Source organism: Notamacropus eugenii, chromosome 7 (assembly GCF_028372415.1).
Source record: "Notamacropus eugenii isolate mMacEug1 chromosome 7, mMacEug1.pri_v2, whole genome shotgun sequence".
NCBI lineage: Eukaryota > Metazoa > Chordata > Mammalia > Diprotodontia > Macropodidae > Notamacropus > Notamacropus eugenii.
In genome coordinates this window covers 17,096,398-17,117,433 of record NC_092878.1, presented here as the reverse complement: position 1 = coordinate 17,117,433, position 21,036 = coordinate 17,096,398, and the positions used below count along the sequence as shown (strand labels likewise).

General features: G+C 36.1%; 1 protein-coding gene and 1 pseudogene across 1 annotated transcript; both read left to right on the top strand.

Annotated features, from left to right (window-relative positions):
• The first annotated feature begins 9,335 nt into the window (after positions 1-9,335).
• LOC140514413 (olfactory receptor 4F6-like) lies at positions 9,336-10,263 on the top strand (annotated as a pseudogene).
• An 8,772-nt stretch (positions 10,264-19,035) lies between these two features.
• LOC140513272 (olfactory receptor 4F6-like) lies at positions 19,036-19,974 on the top strand. The gene has a single exon (XM_072622812.1). The coding sequence runs from the start codon at positions 19,036-19,038 to the stop codon at positions 19,972-19,974; it is 939 nt and encodes a 312-aa protein (XP_072478913.1).
• The last annotated feature ends 1,062 nt before the right edge of the window (positions 19,975-21,036 follow it).

Genomic DNA, 21,036 nt, shown 5'->3' with positions numbered 1-21,036 from the left:
CCAATTCAACATAATTAGAGCAGATTATTCTCCTGGCTCTGCCGTTTACCACTTGTATCATCCATGGTCAGTCACTTAACCTTTCTAATCTCTTTCAGCTCTCAATCTATTCATTTATAATCCTATATAATCAATTTTATCTTTCCTTAGCTTAGATCAGTCTTCATATCAATCCATGTTAAACCATGCCCATTATTATTGTTGTCAGAAACAAATACCCCATCAAGTTTATAAACATTTATTAAGAATCTACCAGGTACCAAGTGCTGGCGATATAAAGAAAGGCAAAACAAAACAGTCTTTGCTCCCAAGGAACTTACATTCTAATGAGGGAGACAATATGCAAGCAACTACGTATAAACAAGATATATATGGGATATATGAGATAATCTCAGAGGAAAGGCATTAAGGTGTGTTCGTCCTCAGCATTAAGGTAAACAGAACCAGGAGAGGTTTCTTGTAGAATGTGGGACTTTATCTGAGACTTGAAGAAAACCGGGGAAGCCAGGTGGTAGAGATGAGGAAGGAGAGAAGTCCAGTCACAGGGCACAATCAGTGAAAACACCTAGAGTCAGGAACTATAGTGTTGCATGTGAGAAACAGCAAGGTGGCCAGCATCACTGAATCTTAGAGTACAGGGAAGGAAGTAAGGGTGAAGACTGGAAAGGTAGGAAGGGGTCAGGTTATGATGGGCTTTAAAAGACAAAAAGATAATTACTCCTGGAGAACAGGGAGCTACTGGGGTTCACTTAATAGGGCATTTGGATAACATGGTCAGACCCACACTTTAGGAATATCGACCTGGAGATGGGGAGAGAGATTTGAGTTAGGGAAAACTGCCAGCAGGCTGCAATAGTCCAGGTATGAAGTGAGAAGGCCATGTACCAAGGTGGTGGCAGTGTCAGAGGAGAGAAGGAGCCATATATGAGAAATGTTATGAAGGTAGAAACAATAGAATCTGGCAATAAATTAGACATGGGAGGCAAGAGCGTGAGAGTTAGGAGTTGAGAATGACATCCATCTAAGTTGGTAGACTGGGTGATTGGAAGAATAGTGGCACAGTAATAAGGAAGTTACTCTTGATTAGACAACCATTTAACCCTATACTTGCAGAGATATGGTATGAAACTTTCTTTATCCCCTTTAAGAGTGTCTCATGAGCTTACATTGTTATGGAATTTTCTTATGAATAATTTTAATTAGTGTCATTCTAGAATGAAACCAGGAGAGGCAAGTAAATTACTCTCTGACACAGGAATATATTTTAGCCCTGTACCTACTCAACTGGATTGGACTTAGGTATCAAAGTTCATATCATGAATAAATTAGGGAATAAGGAAAAATTATCTATTAGATTTATTAATAGAGGAAAAGTTCATGACTAAACAAGGGATAAAGAATACCACAGAAGATAATTTTGATTATATAAAATTAGAAAATTTTTACACAAAATCTAATAAAGCTAAAATTAAAAGGGAAATAATTAACTAGAAACTTGAAACATCTCATTTCCAAGATATATAAGGAACTGATTTAAAATTATAAGAATAAGAGCCCTTTCCCAACTGAAAAATGGTCTAAGGATATGAACAGGATGTTCTCAAGGGAAGAAACCCAGGCTATCTATAGCCATATGAAAAAAATTCCAAAGCATTGTTAATTAGAGAAACACAAATTAGAGCAAATCACACCTACTAGAGAGGCAAAGATAGCAAAAAAAAGAAAATTGACAAATAATGGAGGGGCAGTGGGGAAAATAGCCAGGATGTTCTAGAGCCACTTGAAAGTGGAAGGCAAATTGTTGAATTTTTAGTGTGAATATTTACACTTCAGAAATTTGCACTTCCTACAAGTTAGGGCTTGTTTTATTGTTTTTTGACTGTCTAGAAATAAGAAAGTATTAATATAAAGTTAAACTTAAAATAAATGCATACGTTATCTCTCTTCTCCCCTCACCCAATTTGATCATTAGACATTTACCACAGCTCGTTAAGAGTCCAGCAGAGGACTCAGAAAATGTAGTCATTTTCAGACTGGAAGCCTGTTTACTATAAGGTAAAAATAATAATATACATAATTTATCTCACTTGAACCTCATAATACCTCTGGAAAACAGGCACACTATGCAGTCTTATTGGAGCTATGAATGAGTACAATCCATCTTGAAAACAATCTGGAATTATCCAGGAAAAGTTACTGGCCAGTGAGTGACATTTGTTTCTGTAATACATTTGCTAGACCTATCCCCACAAAAGATCAAAGAAAGAGAAAAAAGGCTATATACACACATAAATATATATATACACACATCACAAAAATGTTTCTAATAACTCTTTCTGTGTTTGAAAAGAACTGGAAACTAAGGTGATGTCCATCAGTTACGGAATGGCTAAACAAATTGTGGTATATGAATGTAACAGAACGCTATTTTGCTGTATGAAAGGGGGAAAAAAAGTTGATTGCAACGATTTATGGAAGACTTTTATGAACTGATGTACAGTGAATTGAGCAGAGTCAGAACAATTCATACCATAACATCAACATTATAAAAACTAATAATTTGGAAGACTTGTATAAGCTAATAAAGAGTGAAATAAGCAGAACCAGAGAATAACATACCAAAACAGTAACACTATAAAAATTATTTTGAAAGTCATATGAACTCTGAACAGAGCAATGATCATCCATGAGTCTAGAGGACGGATGCTGAAGCATGCTATCCATTTCCTGACAGAGAAGTGATGGACTTAACGGTGAAGAATGAGACATATATTTCTTTTCCTCACAGTCAATGAGGGAATTTGTTTTTCTTGAGTATGGATATTTGTTAAAACGATTTTGTTCTGTTTTGTTCAATGGGGGGATGGGATATAGAGAGATAGAGTTATGCTAATTAAAATATTTAATAAAAGAACTAAAGATACTTTAGACACTACAGTTAAATGACAATGATGTATCTGACTCATTTAATTTTTGATAAAGTTGATATGATACTTATCCTTACACTTTAGCTTGTCTTAATTTCCTTCTTGGATCTTTCCAATGTCTTTTGAAGGATTATTTTGTGCCCACTTTCATCCTACAAATATGGCAATGATCATCAGCCAAAACACATTTCTGGTCCATCTGGTTCCTCATAAGTAGGTTGATTGTTTTAATATAGTTTTAAGTGGCAAAAAAATAGTGAAGTACAGCGATTTTATCAGGTTCTTCCTTGGTAATGATTTGGTGTGTTTTACATTCAAAAATGTCCTAAGAGATATAGGAAGATAGTAAGGGAGTATTAGACACTGTCTTTGACCTAAAGTATTTGAGAGAAAATGCCATTCAATAAGAGTCAAAGTAAGAAAATATAAGCTTTCTCATATATGCTTTATCAAAGACAGTTTTATGTTATCTCAATTCATTCAAATTGTTTGTGATAGAAATGGAAGTGAGTTTGAAAGATCATATGACATTGTTCTTTTCCCCGCCAAGTTAATAACTTTTATTTATACTTTAAAAACCAGCATCTTTTCCTAGTATATAAATGAAATGTGACACTATCATGTCCTATGAAGCAATGAATATGAGGAATTCATAGAAATGACAAAAGACACGTATATTCACACAGATGCAGAAGGAAGAGAATGGAACCAAGGGAAAAAATTCACCTGCAGTGTTCACAGCAATCTAAACAAAACCAAAAATGGCTTATTATTATTTTTTAAAAAAACAGCGAACATATTTCTGCAAAGCTTTTCCCTGACTTCTTCACAATGTATTGGGACTCATTTCTTCAAGTTGCCAAATACAACTCTGTTCACTTCTCATCATGTACATATTAAGTGACTTAAGTATTTATATCCAGAGAAAGAACTGATAAATAAAATTTTACATATATATACATTTATGCCTATTTGTGTCTAATGACATTCATCTCTAAGATGGGAGAGAGAAGGAAGAAGAAAAAGACATTTACAAGATAACTTTCTTATATATTTAAGAGAAATAACAAGTAGTACGTTATAGTTTCCTATGCAATCATCTTTTTTATTACACTGTGTTATGGAAATGTTTGTTTTATTCAATAAATAAAAAAAAAAAGCAGTGCTAGTATCAACTGTCTTTTATACAATACTTTAAAGCCTACAAAGTGTGCATCCTCTTATTTAAACCTCACAGCAGTGTCCTTCTTCCCATTTTACAGATGAAGGAATTGAGACTCAGAGACATTAAATGGCCATGATCATACAAATAGTAAATGTCAGAGGTGGGATTTTTACTCTTTACTCCAAATCCAGAACTCTACAAACTGCTTAGCAACCAATCATTTATTTTCATTTAGTTGCTATATGTATTTATCCCCCAAATAGATTTGGTCATGTTTTGCCCTTCACATTGTAGATTGTTCATTAAAGGATCAATATGCTGTTTCTTTTCCTATCTTTTCATCTGTAACTTTGGGGAAAGCAGATTAAAATTTCTGGGTGTAAGATAATTTTCATTCTTCTTTTTTGAAAGTAGGCTTTTAAAAAATAATCTTTAGGAATTCTTCCTCAGTCACAGCCACCAGGAAAGATTTAAAAATTGGCACACAAAATTGCAAAAGATTATTTCTTTAGGTAGTTTCCACCCCCATCCTCTTTCCCTCAGGTGACCTATTATCTACTTCTTCCCTTGACTGTTCTGGTCAAAACAATATGATCCAAGGAGACAATTCCCTTGGTCAAGGAAGCTCAAGTTAGCCATCCCTGTCTCTGCACTTACCAGAGTGGCTAATTAGCTGTTTTGTCTCCTTTGGGAGCATTTAATATGGGTCTCTGTGCAGGATGAGCTGTTAGAGATCATTCAGCTCCTGGATTATGCTGCTGCCTCAGCATAGGTAGGTTTGAAAAGTGGATATAAAGTGACCACAGAAAGAATAATTTCTTCAGATTTCAGTGGTAGAGAGACTGTCCCAGAAGAACATTTGCACAAATGGGTCGGATGCTGGTTTTTAAGTGGTAAAAATGACATGTAGAAAGGATCTGAGCATCACAAAAGAATAAATGTGAAGTATTCTAGAATGTAGAGAAGGGTAAATATTGTGTGAAATGACCTTTGGTTTTTACCCAGGGCCAGGAACACAAGGCACACACCCACCATGTTGGAGTAAGTCTGGAGTTATTGGTATGAATTAGGTCAAGCACATGAGTGGGATATAAATTCAAGAATTTGGCTATTTGCTCATAGTTATTTACTTGCTGCCTATAACAACCATACATTAAAATTCTTTATTATGAATCTGAAAAGCATCAATAAACATGAACAATTCCACATACAAAAAAGAAAAAAATAATACACGAAACTGTGATTTTCTATTATATATGGCTTTAGAATATATTATAGTTAGCATGGTTGTATGAAGACTGCTATCACTGTCTGTGTCCCCTTTAGAACTTTTTAAAGCTTTTATGCTTCATAGACTTTTTCTTCTTTTCTTTGTTTTTGGTGCCATCTTTACTATCCTCCCTTTTATTCCTCCCTCTAAATAAAAGCCCTCCCTTGAACCAAATAAGTTTAATAAACTCAAAGGAATCATACCTATTGGCCAATTCTGAAAATACATTCCTCATTTCTACTCCACTAGTCCATCACCACTTTGATGAGAAGTGGGAAAGGTATCAGTTTTTTTGGAAGTGTCATTGTTTAATCCAGTTTAAGATAAGCTTAATTTCTTTGTTATTATTATTATTTCCTTATTATAACAAGATGTTGAGAAAGTGAGACATTTTGTTACTTGCTCTACTTCCAAAATTATTTAAAAATCAGATGTAAACAGTTAATCTGTTCCCTTAAAGTTAAAGGGAGTAGGACAAAATGTTAGTATTCTTAGAAAACCTAGTAACAGCATAGGATAGAGAAGGTCTGTCTGGGAAAAATTCTAAAGTAAAAATACTCATGCATCTCTGAAACTGACAGGGAACAATATCACTCTGGTAACAATAATAACATGAATAAATGGAAACAAAAAAAGTCACTCTCTAGGTATAAATTTACAAAAGGGGATAAAGATTTCTGCTGGCATGTTCTGCAAAGCCTCATTTAAATATTATTTGCAATTTGTGTCATCACATTTTAGAGAGGTAAATTTGATAAACATCAATATGCATGAATATTTCCAAATACAAAGAACAGAAAAAAAGTGATAGCACATAAATGTTTGAATCTCTATTATGTATAATGTGCTTTTTAAAGTATAAACATTAATTAAATTTAACCATTCAACTATTAACCATTTATCTAACATAAACATTGAATTCAGTACCAATGCTATCCTGCTTGTTTATGATTTCATTTTCTTCAAATTTCTTCTATTTCCTTCTTTGGAAAAGGTTCAAAAGTAGACTAACAAACTTGATTGAAAGGGTGGAAAGTAAATTCTTGGAGAGAGGTCTTGAAAGAAATGGAGTTGTAGAATATTGAGAAGAGAACATTATGGGGTGATTGCTTATTTATGACTGTAAGTATATGGATGATTAGAATGAGAGGAATGCTGCTCCCTTGCTCTTCATGATCACAGAACAACAAATAATTGGAAATGGGCTTAAATGAGAGTAGAATAGATTTCATTTGAACATAAGGGAAACTTTTGCCTTTTGGAGTGAACAAGCATAGGTTTTTTCCATACCAAGTGAGGTATGTACTTGTCAGTTCTTGTAGCCTGAGGAAGATAAAAGATTATGAGCTCTGCATGGTTTACATATAATGGAAGACAGGGGCTGGACCACATGATCTTTTGAGAGTTTTTCTAGAATGATAATTCTGAGCTCAGAATATAGGTAATTTATTTCATTCATCATCATGTTGGTTGTGAATCTGTTACAAGATGCTGACCATTTCTTTGAAAAATAGAAGTTGGGACCCCAAAAAATGAGTCCTGGAGAAGCAGGTGTGCCATTTTTATCATGGCCATTTGACTAGGTAAAAAATAATGCACATAACAAATGAAAAGTCCCTTGAGTAGATACAAATGCCATACTCAAAAGGTGGAGTGTTTTGAATTGAGGTTTGTTCCATTTGGTTCTCTCTCTCTGTCTCTGTCTCTGTCTCTCTCTCTCCTCCTTATTTATTACGCTTTGTTAAAATTCCTGTCTTCTTTCTTTTGGATTTGAGACAACCATACTCATGTACTGTTATGACTGAAAGAGATTATCTAGATTATCTAAATTCCATGAGACCACATAGTTGAATAGTAGCTGAGTGGGGAGAAAATTCCGAGTGTCCTGAGTTCCAGTGCAGTCTTCTTGCATAAAGCATCCTTCTTCATTTGGTAGTTATAGCCAAGTACATCTTAGAGATGTTCCCAGTAATTATTCTACATGTGGTGGTTATATGGTGGGCTCCTGTTTATATGTGAAAAAAAAAATAGGAAAAGATGAGGGTTGAAATAGACAATGATATATTTCTTTTCCCAGAAGTTTCTGACTGTGTGCCAGGTAAATGTAGGGTAAAGTGACAAATTTCTGCCCCAAAGAACAGATCAAAGATTTAGATGAATCCACTGAAACCCGTGTCCCATGACTATGTGAATACTGCTTTTGTGAAATACCTACCTGATTTATGAACTGTGAAAAATCATCTCTCTCTTCACTGTTTCATTTTAGACAGCTCAACCATTCCCTTAAACCATCTGATTTGCTTCCAATGACTTCTCAAAGGGTGATTTGCTGCTACTGATGATATTAAAAAGTATGCCTTATTTTGTTAATACAATTCTGGAATGGTCACAGATTTATTTGGAGGAATTGTAATATCTTTATTAATTATTTCTATACATGAACATTCCTCATAATATGTGCTAGAATTTTCATCTAATTTCTATGAAATGAAGCAAAAATTCAATTAAATAAATGTAACAGGCATTTATTTTCTTATAAACATTTCAATAGATTTAGAGTATGAAGGAATCAAGATATGAACCAGTCCATCACCCTTCACTTTATATATAAAGAATATTAGTCTTTGTAAGATTAAGTGACTTGCCTGAGGTTACATGGACAGTTAGTACCAGAACCAGAATTTGAATTCAAGGAATCTTTATGTCCAAGTCACTGTATCAGATGCTAGGGACACAAACATGACAAATAACACAGTCGTTGTCCACAAGAATTTTATAGGATAATAAAAAATTATGCAATTAAACAGTTATTTCCCTCCGTATTGTCTCTTTACATCCTTTAAAACATGTGAATATTAAGCAATAAATGAATTAAGAACTAATAAAAATTCCTACTCTTGTATAGTGACACAAGAGTTGGTGTTAAGAAGACCAACTCTTGCAGAAAGCATCACCCTTCATTTGGTAGTTTTAGCCAAGGATATCTGAGAAATGATCCCAGTGATTGTTCTACATGTGGCGGTTACATGGTAGGGTCCTGTTTATACAGTTAATTTTCATCTAATTTCTGTGAAATGAAATAAAAATTCGATTAAATAAATGTAAGAGGAATTTATTTTCTTATAAACATAACAATAGATTTAATGCTGGAAGGGATCTTATACACGAACTAGTCCAACACCTTTCACTTTACATACAAAGAAAATTATATAGTTAAGTATAGATATACTTTATATACAAGGTAAAACGGAGCAACTTAAGTGAATGGCTTTTTAAAAAAACAAATTTGTTTGTTTCATCAATCTGTGTTCCTCTGCTGTCAGCTACATAAGAATAATTTTATAATTTTATAAGATGAGTAATTGGAAGGAAATCACATTTAATTGTGAGTTTGAGTTCTGTTGTATTTACAAATCACGGCATCCTTACTTAATACTTATAGCACTCTATCATAGATTCAGGGATTGTGAACACACTATTTGGTTGTATGAAAAAATAACGTGACATTTGACTTAAAATTTAGAAACTACTGAATATACACACAGATAATAATTATAATATTAAATTATAATATTATTATAATTGCCACAGATTTTGATGCAGCTAGATAGCATAATGGATAGGACAGATCATAGGATTAGGAGTCAGAAAGGACTGAGTTTAAATTCTAAATCATAATTTACCAGCATCTCACATCACAGTGATGGTTTTATTCTTTAACCTGCTGATCTTTTATTATATGTGGCCATTTGACACATCAGTACATAAAGTACTGAGTCACACAATCTCTCTCTACCAATTTCTTCCTCTGTAAAATGAAATGAATAACATTTATTATTTATCATTATGTATAATACATTTGGATATATTAATTTTTATTGTTAAAGTCTCATCAATATTACCTATTATTATTCTTCCCTTTTTGTCTTCCTCCTTCAGGTAATGTCACTACCAGCTGTGTTCATTGAGGTCAATGGATGAAGTGAATCATTCTGCGGTATCTGAGTTTGTGTTCCTTGGACTCTCTGATTCATGGGAGATCCAACTTCTTCTCTTCCTGTCCTCCTCTGTGGTCTATGTGGCAAGTATTCTGGGAAACCTGCTCATTTTGCTCATTGTGATCTTTGATCCTCACTTACACTCTCCTATGTACTTTCTGCTGGCCAACCTGTCTTTCCTTGACTTGGGATTTTGTTCCATTGCAGCCCCTAAAATGATTTGTGATCTCTTCAGGAAGAACAAAGTCATCTCCTTTGGTGGCTGTGTTGCTCAGATCTTCTTCACTCATGCTCTTGGTGGTGCTGAGATGGTGTTGCTCATTGCCATGGCTTTTGACAGATGTATAGCTCTATGTAAGCCTCTCCACTACCTGAACATTATGAACCCAAGAATGTGCATTCTACTTTTGATTCTTGCCTGGATCACTGAGGTCACTCACTCAGGTGTCCAACTGGCTTTTGTTGTGGACTTGCCCTTTTGTATTAGATAGTTATTTCTTTGACCTTCCTCAGTTCATCAAACTTGCTTGTACTGATACCTGTAGACTGCAATTTATGGTTACTGCTAATAGTGGATTCATCTCCCTGGTCTGCTTCTGTGTATTGATCATTTCCTACATCTTCATCTTAGTTACTGTATGGAAGCATTCTTCAGGTGTTTCCTTCAAGGCTTTCTCTACTTTGGCAGCTCATATTATTGTGGTGGCTTTGTTCTTTGGTCCTTTGATTCTTTTCTATACATGGCCATTCCACATATCTAATCTGGATAAATTTCTTGCCGTCTTCGATGCAGTTCTCACTCCCTTTCTGAATCCAGTCATCTACACCTTCAGGAACAAAGAGATGAAGATCGGAATGAAAAGAGTGCGTAACAGGCTTGTGAGTTTCAGGAAGTTCTCTTAAGTGCTCTGTGGGTAAAGACTGCAGATCCTTATTGTCTCTTAGAATATAAATTATCTTAGAGATAAAAATTATCATTGGACTTTAAGACATAAATTCATTTTTGTACGTCGTGCCGTGATGTGTTGAATCTAAGCAACAGGTTATTATACTCGAGTTCGTTTCTTCAGTAAATTAAATGTGATACTCACCTCAATCCATAAATTCTAATAGCCCCGTTCTCAGCATGCTGACAAGGAGAAGTGATATAAATGTTTCAAGGGCTGGAAATGAATGTTACTTATTTTTGTCATCTGTATTTTTCTGTACAATATTCATTGTTTATTGTATATTATATTCATATATGCTATCCTCAGTGTGTCTCGCCATCCAATTCCTTTCATTCCACAAGCCTTTATTAAGCAGTATATGCAGGATATTGTACAAGACTCTGGAGACACGGAGAAAAAAAAAAAACAACCCAGGCCCAATTCTGTTGTGATTTAGTCGATACCGTGCTAGAGCTAGAGTCACAAATCTCAAATTCTTCCACAGGTGGATACTCCCTGGGGATGTTGCTTAACTTCCCTTAGCCTCAGTTTCCTTATTTGTCACGGAGAGATTAATAATAGTGTCTATCTCATGTGAACCTCGAATGAGACAATATATATGAAGACTATATATATATATGTACATATACACGTATATATACACATATATATACATTTATATATTGACCAAACTTTACAGCATGATGTAAATAAGAGCTATCATTATGTTATGATTATATATAATTACAATAGAATTATATAGAAAATATTACATACAATAATATATTACATAATATTATAAATTGTATAATATATAATTGTCATATAATTCTAATATTTTATTAATTATACTAACTATATCATATGATTATGATATAATTATAATGGATCATGTGGTATTCTTATTATTATTATATCCTAATCTTCCCAGATCACTACCTGTTTGCTTTCTTTTTTTTCTCATTCCCTAGATTTTAGGACTTGCTGTGTCATATAATGACTGTGTGAGCCTGGGCAAGAAGGGAAAAGAACAAACATTCATTAAATGCCTACTGTATGTCACTGAGTTAAATGTTTTACAAATACTATTTCATTTGATCAAAGCCAAGCTTAACCCCTCAGTGCCCAGGCAGCTTTTTAGTAAGTTGTAGTACAACCATTGTTCTGCATTGGCAGAAGAAATTTGCATATTGGGTTTTTCCTGTGGATTGAGTCGAAAAAATGAATTCCTGGATCTAGTTAATTCTGAAGTGGACTGTATTATATTTTCAGTCCCAGAACATTCTGTCCATAGCTACTTATTTGGGGAGTGTGGGTTAATGAAACGAACACTGAACCTAGGACTGGGAGACCAGAGTGTGAGTCCCAGTTAAAGCTCTTGCTAGATCTGTGATCATGTCAAGTCATTTAAGCACTGCGACATTTTATGCTCATCTGAAAATAGGAATAACAACGCTTGCACTACCTCCTTTGTCTGGTTTTTGTAGTGGAAGCAGATTGTCAAAGTTGTGTTTTTACTATAAACTCCTTGGTAAATGGTTAAAATTCCATATATAAAGTGTTCCATTGTGGACATTGTCATTTTTTTTCATATATAATAATGTCCATATGCATAAGTGAGGTCAAGTGAAGCTCTGCCCTATCTTTATTCTGTTCTGATTTATTCTTTGGACACTGGCCAGATTACTTGTTCTAGAGCACAAGACAAATTCCCCGAATACTGGTTAATTTAGGAGAGTTTTTCTGGTGACAGTCTACATCCTCTTTAATGTATATTTAAAACCATTATTTCATAGGCTATGGATTTGATAAGACTGATTATCTTTTATAGCAGTGATTTCTAAAATTTTTGAGTGCTCACCCCATTAGTAAAATATTTTTGAGCATGAATTCACAGTATCAATGTAATGGGAGGTTAATGCCTGATTGGCATACTTGGGGTTTTCCATCTTGGTTTTTCTTGACACAGGGGTGTTTTAGAGCCCCTTTCTACCAATGTGGTGGCACAATACTGGGCAAATGGTAAAAATTCTACAACTATGCAGGTGGCCAGAATGGGGTTTTTTGTCTGGGAAGCCTCAGAAATGGTCCTAATTTTCTCATAGATGGTTATTGATTAATTATTATCAGGTTAAGGATAGAAATAGGAGAAGACATCAAGATGATAGTAGATGACAGATGGGGGAGAGAAGTTCATAATCTCCAAGGAGTACAGAAGAATGAACCTGGTCTGGGTCTATTTCTTAACCTGGAAGTCTGGTGAAGGTGAAGGAATTAAGGAAGGGTGAGTGGTGGTTCCCTGAGGGTAGAAGGTATGGGTTGGTGGCCAGACCTGGGCTTGGTTTTGATCCAGGGTTGCCTACAGGGAGCAGCCCTGTTTTCTTCTTCTGAGATTGTTAGTAGAGGAGTGGAAGTAAGATGTTGCATATTATAATAAGTTTACTTAACCACTGTCTGCCTCAGTTTCTTCGTCTGTAAAACCAGGACTCTGAATGCCAAAGAAAACATTTTATATTTGCTTGTGGAGGCAACAGGAAGCTACTGGAGTTTATTGAGTAGGGAGGTGACATGATCAGACCTTCATTTTAAGAAAATCACTATAGTGGCTGAAGGGAGATTGAATTTGAATGGGGAAGACTTGAGGTATGCAGACCCATCAATAAGCTATCGCAGTATATCAGATATAAAGTGATGAAGGTCTGCAGTAGCGTAGTGGTAGTGTCAGTGACATATTGGGGATGTATTGCAAAGGTGAAATTGACAGGTCTTGGCAACAGCTTGGATATGGGAGGGGAGAAGCGATAGTGCAGAATTCAGGATGATTCTTAGGCTGTGAACCTGAGGGACTGGGAAGACAGTGTTGACCTCTATAGTGCTAGAGAAGATAGGAGCAGGGAAGGTTTAGTGTAAAAGATAATAATGTCTGTTTTTGATATGTTGAGTTCAAAATGTTGAGTTCGAGATTTCTGAATGGCAGTTTGGAGACATGATATTGGGGCAGGAAATCGCCAACAAAATGATGATCATGAAATACATGGGAGCTGATGAGATCACTAGGTGAAGTAGTGTAAAGGCAGAAGAGAAGAGGATCCAGGACAGAAACTTGAGGGACACTTACAGTTAGAGGGCATGATCTGGAGGAGGATCAAGCAAAGGAGAGAGAAGAAGTGGTCAAATAGGCAGGAGGAAGATCAGGAAAGAATGGTGTCCCAGAAACCTAGAGAGAAGGAATGTGAAGGATTAAAGAATGATGAATAGTGTCAAAGACTGCAGAGAAGTCAAGGAGAATGAAGAGTGAGAAAAGCTATTGGATCTGGCAACTAAGAGGTCATTATGAACTTTGAAGAGAGCAGTTTTGGTGGAATGATAAGGTCAGAAGTCAGGTTGTAAGGGATTAAGTAGCAAGTGAGAGGAGAGAAAATGGAGGCACCACTTATAGGCAGACTTTATGAGGAATTTAGGTACAAAGGGCAAAAGAGATATAGGACATTAGTTATTAAGGATGGAAGGATCCAGTAAAGATTTCTTCAGGATAAGGGAGATACAGATATGTTTATAAGCAGTAGGAAAGGACCCATTAAGAGAGAGGAAGAGACTGAAAATAAGTGAAAAAGTAGGTATGATAGAGGGGGTAATCTGATGCAGGAGGATGACAGAGGGAGCAGTCTATTTCAGGAGGTAAAATGGAATAGAATCACTTGGCTAGGTAGAGGAGTTAGCCTTGATACGAAATAAGTGCTTCATCATGTGACAAAGGGCACCTGAGAGACGTTAGATGAGAAATTGGTGAGAAGAGGGAGTTCACAGTGATTGGTCTCCATTGTTTTCTGCAAAACATGAGACGTGTTCTCAGTTGAGAGACTGGGGTGGAGGAACTATGGATGGTTTAAGAAGAATGAAAAGCTTTGGAATAGCTGATATATAGAAGAGGATAGTGAGTTAATTAGGTAGCAATAGTAGGATTGCCTAATAGCAATAAGGACCCAGTTGAGGGTACACAACATAAATTTGTAGTCGACCCAGTCAGAATGGCTGCATGATTTTTTCCATCTTTGTCCAGCAGCACTAAGGAGACAAATTACAGGAGTGAGTCAAGGCTAAGACTTGTTTGGAGGTCATCCGTAAAAAGATAAAAAGTTAGGAATTAAAGAGATTACTAAATGCTTGATGTAAATCAAGGATATGGGCAACTAGGTGGTGCAGTAGACCTGAAATCAGGAAGACTCATCTCCCTGAATTCAACTTTTAAATTAATCTTGGAGGCTGCAGACCACATAAAAGCACAATATTAGAATAACGATGGTTATCACATTATTTCTATCTGAACTTCATCAATAAGATGAAAAGGATGAGAGAACAACCATAATAACAACTCTTGCCTGTCTTTAAAGTTTGCAAAGAATTTTCGGTACATTATCTCCTTTGAACCTGACAATAACCTCCGTGATATATATCACTGATACATTCTACAAGTGGATCATGTAGGTATTCTATAACTATCCTAGGTTTCATCCTCCCCATTTTGTTTATGAGGAATCTGAAACTCAGTGAGGCTAAAGGGTATGTCCATGGTCATGCAGTGAGTAAATGTTAGAGTTGGGTTTGGAATGCAAGTTTTCTCTTTTTCATTTTTTTTTTAGTTTTCAACATTCACTTTTATAACATTTTGAGTCCCAAATTTTTTTCTCCCTTCCTTCCTTCCCCTTTTCCTAAGATGCATGCCATCTGATACAGGCTAGACATGAGCAGTCACCTTACATATATTTCCACATTACTCATGTTGTGAATCAGAACACAATGGAAAAACCATGAAAAAGAAAAAAAGAAAAAAGTGTGCTTTGATCTGCATTCAGCCTCCACAGTTCTTTCTCTGGATGTGGATAGCATACTCCATCTTAAGTCTTTTGAAATTGTCTTAGATCATTGCATTGCTGAGAAGAGCTAAGCCTATCAGAGTTGGTCATCTCATAGTGTTGCTGTTACTGTGAACATTGTTCTCCTGGTTCTGCACACTTCACTGAGCATCAGTCCATGTGAGTCTTTCCAGGTTTTTCTGAAATCTGCCTGCTCATCATTTCTTATAGTACAATAACACTTCATGACTTGCCTATTTCACAGCTTGTTCACCCATTCCCCAATTGATGTCTATCCCCTCAATTTTCAATTCTGTGCCACGGTAAAAAGAGTTGTGAGTCCTTTTCCCTTTTTATGATCTCTTTGGGATACAGACCTGGTAGTGGCTGAATAAGTCTTCTTGAGGTTAAATCTTAGCAAAATACGAACAGCTCAACAACCAGCTCTGTTTTTGTGTACACGATATATGTATTTTCCCCCAAATATAGTTGTGGCCCACATTTTCCCTCTTATCCTTACAGGACTTCCCTCCACTGACACTTTTTAAAAATATGCTCACCTACAATTTTGGGAGAAACATATGAAACTTTCTGGAAATAGTCAAAATAATTTTCACACATTTCTTTTCAAAGAGGACATTTTTACAACCCTCTGTGATTCCTTCTCAGTCCCAGCAGCCACCAAGGTTGATCTAAATGTTGACACACAAAACTACAATGGTCATTTCCTTAGGTGTTTTCCATTTACTTTTCCCTCCCTTTCCCCCCAGGTGACTCATTATGTGCTTCTCTTAGCTGTTTGGGCCAAACCAGTAAGATTCAAGAAGATAATTCCCTTGGTCAAATTAGCTCAGGCTAGTCTTGTCCCTGCATTCACCATGACAGCTAATTAGCCTCATTTTCTCCTATGATAACATTTTATGTGGTTCTTTGTGCTGCATGAACTTTTAGAGATCCTTGTATTTCTTGCATATGGTGTTGCTTCAACTCAGGTAGGTGGGGAAGATGGATGAAAAGCTGATCACAGGAAGAATAGATTGCCTCAGATTTCAGTGGCAAATAGACTTATGGTGACAGAATTAAACTGTTCAGAAATGTGTGGGATGCCAACTTTTAGACAGGAAGTATGGAGAGGATTTGAACTTCACAGTAGAATAAATATGAAGTATTCTAGCCAGCGTTTCTTAAACTTTTTTCACTTCCAACCCCTTCAGCACTTCTCAAACTGTGGGTTGTGACCCATAAATCTAGACTATAGAGAAGGCAAAATATTTTGTGAAGTGATCCCTAGTTCCTACCCAGGGCCAGGGACTGAAGTCAAATACCTACCATGTAGGATCAAGTTTGGAATTAGCATTATGAATTAGGTCAAGCACAAGACTGGGATGCAAGATTCAGGAATTTAGTTCTTTACCTGTTGCCCCTAGCAATGATTAATTTTTCATTTCCATTTCCTTTTGCGAAGGTAGGAAAATTAACCACAGGAAGATGAAAAGGAAGAACTTTTTATTACATGCTTCACTTCTATTGTTACTTAAAGTTACAGATGTATATAATTAATTTGATGCAATGGAAGTCTTTCAGTTTGGACCAGTACAAAGTGTTATTCCTGGGTCCAAAGCCCGGGGGAATAGGATAGAGAAGGTGTAGCTTGAAGTTGGTCCATTGAAAATGTCGCCAGGGGATCTTTCAGGCCAACAGTCAGTAACGTGCTACTGATTGGCCCTATGGTATGGACAAAGGGAAAACAACATAAACATATTATTAACAATCTTTCTACTAGAGTTTTTGTTATTAGAAATTGTTTCCAGTTTCAGCCGTAGGAATTTAGAGATGATGTGAACATGGTTAAAGAGCAAAATGACGGAGATGATAGAAAGGGTGAAAACCTGCAGAGAAGTGAATTTCTCAAAAAAAAGGAAGAAGGATAGGGGACATTACCTTGGTAATGACTTCAAGTCCCTACATCGAAAATTGTAATGAGAGTGGTGGTGATCATTTGTTCTTCATGATTATTGAGTAACAAACATGAGGAAGAGGACTTGAATTTAAGTGACATTTCATTTGGATGTAAGGAAGACCTTTTGGAGCAGCTAGTGGCCCAATGGACAGAGTGCAGGGCCTGAAGTCAGGAGGACCATTTCTCTGAGTTCAAATCTGGCCTCAGACACTTACTAGTTGTGTGACCCTGGGAAAGGCAATTAAGCCTTTTTGCCTCAATTTCCTCCTCTGTGAAATGAGGTGGAGAAGGGAAGGACAAACCACTCTAATCTCACTGCCAAGAAAATCCCAAATAGGTTCACAGAGTTGAACATGACTGAACAACAAGAATAAGGACTTTTAGACTTTTGGGGTAACCAAACACATATACTATATGCTAAGTGAGGCAGTAGGTTCTCAGTTCGTACAGCTTGAAGAAGAAAACAAGATAAATATATGCTGCAAGGTTTAAATATGGTAGAAGATAGGGAGGAATTGGTCCAGATGATCTTTAAGTTCATTCTAGAGTGACAATTCTGAATAGGAGTATTGCTCATCTGCATTTTGTTCACTGTCACATTGGCTGTAAATCTATTATAGGAGACTGATCATTTCTACTGAGAGAAAAATGAAATATAGGACTCAAAAGAGTGAGTAATAGAGAAATAGGTTTACCTTTTTTTATCAAAATGATTTGATCAGATAAAGGAAACCATCGGTATGATGAATGGGAAGTCCATGAAGTACCTTTAGAATCACAGAACCAACTACTCCCTAAGAGCTAACCACTCTTATCTATTATATGTTCTTGAGGTCAAGATCCTTCCAGGTCATTTAGTTTAATCCTCTGATGTGGATTGTGAGAAAATTGAAGTCAAGGAAAGTTGATTCAGTTGTCTAAGGTCATGGAAGTTATCAAGTATTAGAGGGAAGATTTGATTCTATGTTCAGTGACTAGAGCCAGTACTCTTCTACAATCTGACATTGTCTTTTCATCAGTCTTGGCTCTAAAACACTTACCTATCTTGGACAAATCAAGGTCACTCTCAAAGGACAAAGATTTGTCACCATTGAATACATTCTAAGTGATATAAAGGAGTTATGGCTTTATTTTGAGCAACCACAATTTCTTTTTCAAGTATTTCTACATATGGACATTCCCTCCATCATCCCCTGAATTTTCACTCACAACCTTTATCCATAACATTAAGTCAAATTCATTCAAAGAAATTCAATTAAGTAATAAACATTGACTGGGCAACCTTTGCATGCAAAGCAATGAGACAGGTTCTGGGCATGGAAAGATTAGCAATGCCAATATCCTTGCCTTGGAGATTTTACAATTTAGTGGAATATCCAACAACCAAGGAGTATTTTTCTCTACACCATCTTCTTTACATCCTCTAAATTCCTTAATCATAGTAAGTAGTGCATGATTTCAGCTCTGATAAATAGTCCCTGTTGTGATGTACTGGATAGGACATAGGAGATGGAGGAAAGTAGACCCAGGGTCAAATTCTATCTCAGAAACATATTAGGTCCAACAGGATAATTACTAGAGTCAGTTATCTTATTGGCACTCAAGTCCTCTCTCCCATGGACACTAGAAAAATTGCATAACGTTCTCAGGAGAACACTTAAAAGGTAATTATGTTTACCTGATAATTCAATTGATAATATTTTTTTGCTACATCTTTATTAAACCTTTGTTCTTTTGTTCTCCCACTTTGTTTCCCTACAGAGAAAGGGATTTTGAAAAGGAAATTTCCTTGTGTGAAAGGTGAAAGTGTAATTAGACTTAAAACACAGACACGGAACAATCCAGAGAAGTAATAATCTAGTCTGATATTTTCCTTGTCTTGTTATCCTCTTCCTTCAGGTAATGTCACTACCAGCTGTATTCACTGGAGTCAATGGGTGAAGTGAATCATTCTGTAGTAGCTGAGTTTGTGTTCCTTGGACTCTCTGATTCATGGGAGATCCAACTTCTTCTCTTCCTGTTCTCCTCTGTAGTCTATGTGGCAAGTATTCTGGGAAACCTGCTCATTTTGCTCATTGTGATCTTTGATCCTCACTTACACTCTCCTATGTACTTTCTGTTGGCCAACCTGTCTTTCATTGACTTGGGATTTTGTTCCATTGCAGCCCCTAAAATGATTTGTGATCTTTTCAGGAATCACAAAGTCATCTCCTTTGGTGGCTGTGTTGCTCAGATATTCTTCACTCATGCTCTTGGTGGTGTTGAGATGGTGTTGCTCATTGCCATGGCTTTTGACAGATATATAGCTCTATGTAAGCCTCTCCACTACTTGACCATTATGAACCCAAGAATGTGCATTCTACTTTTGATTCTTGCCTGGATCACTGGGGTCACTCACTCAGGTGTCCAACTGGCTTTTGTTGTGGGCTTGCCCTTTTGTGGTCCTAATATATTAGATAGTTTTTTCTGTGACCTTTCTCAGTTCATCAAACTTGCCTGTACTGATACCTATAGACTGCAGTTTATGGTCAATGCTAATAGTGGGTTCATCTCCCTGGCCTGCTTCTGTGTATTGATCATCTCTTATATCTTCATCTTAGTCACTGTCCAAAAACATTCTTCAGGTGTTTCTTCCAAGGCTCTGTCCACTCTGGCAGCTCATATCACTGTGGTGGCTTTATTCTTTTGCCCACTGATTTTTTTCTATATATGGCCTCACCCCATCTCCCATCTGGACAAGTTTCTTGCCATCTTTGATGCAGTTCTCACTCCCTTTCTGAATCCAGTCATCTATACATTCAGGAACAAAGAGATGAAGGTTGGAATGAGGAGAATGTACAGTAGGCTTGTTCTCTTAAAGAAATTCTCTTAAATGTACCTAGGTCAAAATCATGGATCTTGAGACTCTTCAGTCTGGAGGAATGAAAGACTGCTTCACTGAACTAGCACAGATAAATTTATATCACAGAATATGACTTGAATTTGTTGCATGTAACCAGAAATTAATTACCCTCAAGATTTCATATCTCAACTAATTAATTCTTTTATAATAACAATAATATTAATCACTGTAATAGCTAACATGTATGTAGGGCTTACAATGTGCCAAATTCCATAAAATCATGATCTCATTCGATCCTTATAACAACCCTGAGAGGTGAGAAGGTGCTATTATTGTCTCCTTTCTACGCTAAACTGAAACAGAGTTTGAATGACTTGCCCACGGTCACTTAGTTACCAAGTGTCTTAGGTTGGATTTGAAGTAGTGTTTTTCTTCCTGACTCCAGGCCCAGAGCTCTCTCTGCTGGGCTTCCTGGCTGCCTCTAAACCTCCAAGCTTCTCTGGTATTGTGCCCAGAATTTTGCCAAAGAGTATTGATACAAATATCTCACAGTGCTGGAATTCAGCATTATTTCTTGTTCCATCTCTATTTCCATGTATAACATTTGAGTTTTTCTTTGTATATCAAGCTATTTACGTGTACTACCTGCCCCATGTCTGTCTTACCATTCAACTGCTTTGTTTCTAATTTCATTGCATTTAAATTTATTAACCATTTATTATGTAAAACGTATTTTACTAGGCCTCAGGGACTGGAAGACAAAATGTAAAAACAGTCCCTGCTTGGGTATGTTGGAATGAGTGAAGCCATGATGCCCTTGGTTCAAATCTTATCTCACATACTTATTAGCTGTGTGGTTCTGGACCTGTTTCTTAATATTTCTGCATCTCTGTTTCCTCATTACACTGGGATGAGAATAGCACTGACTTCAGTTGAGATAATATATCATCTATGTTTAGTAAACTTTAGAATTCTGTATAAATATGAACTACTCATTATTTTCTGAAATTCTCAGATTACTGTTTATTTTCCTTTTTCTTCCCTATTTCCCTACTTTTTTGGTTCTTATTAGATTTCTTTGGTCTTGCCCCC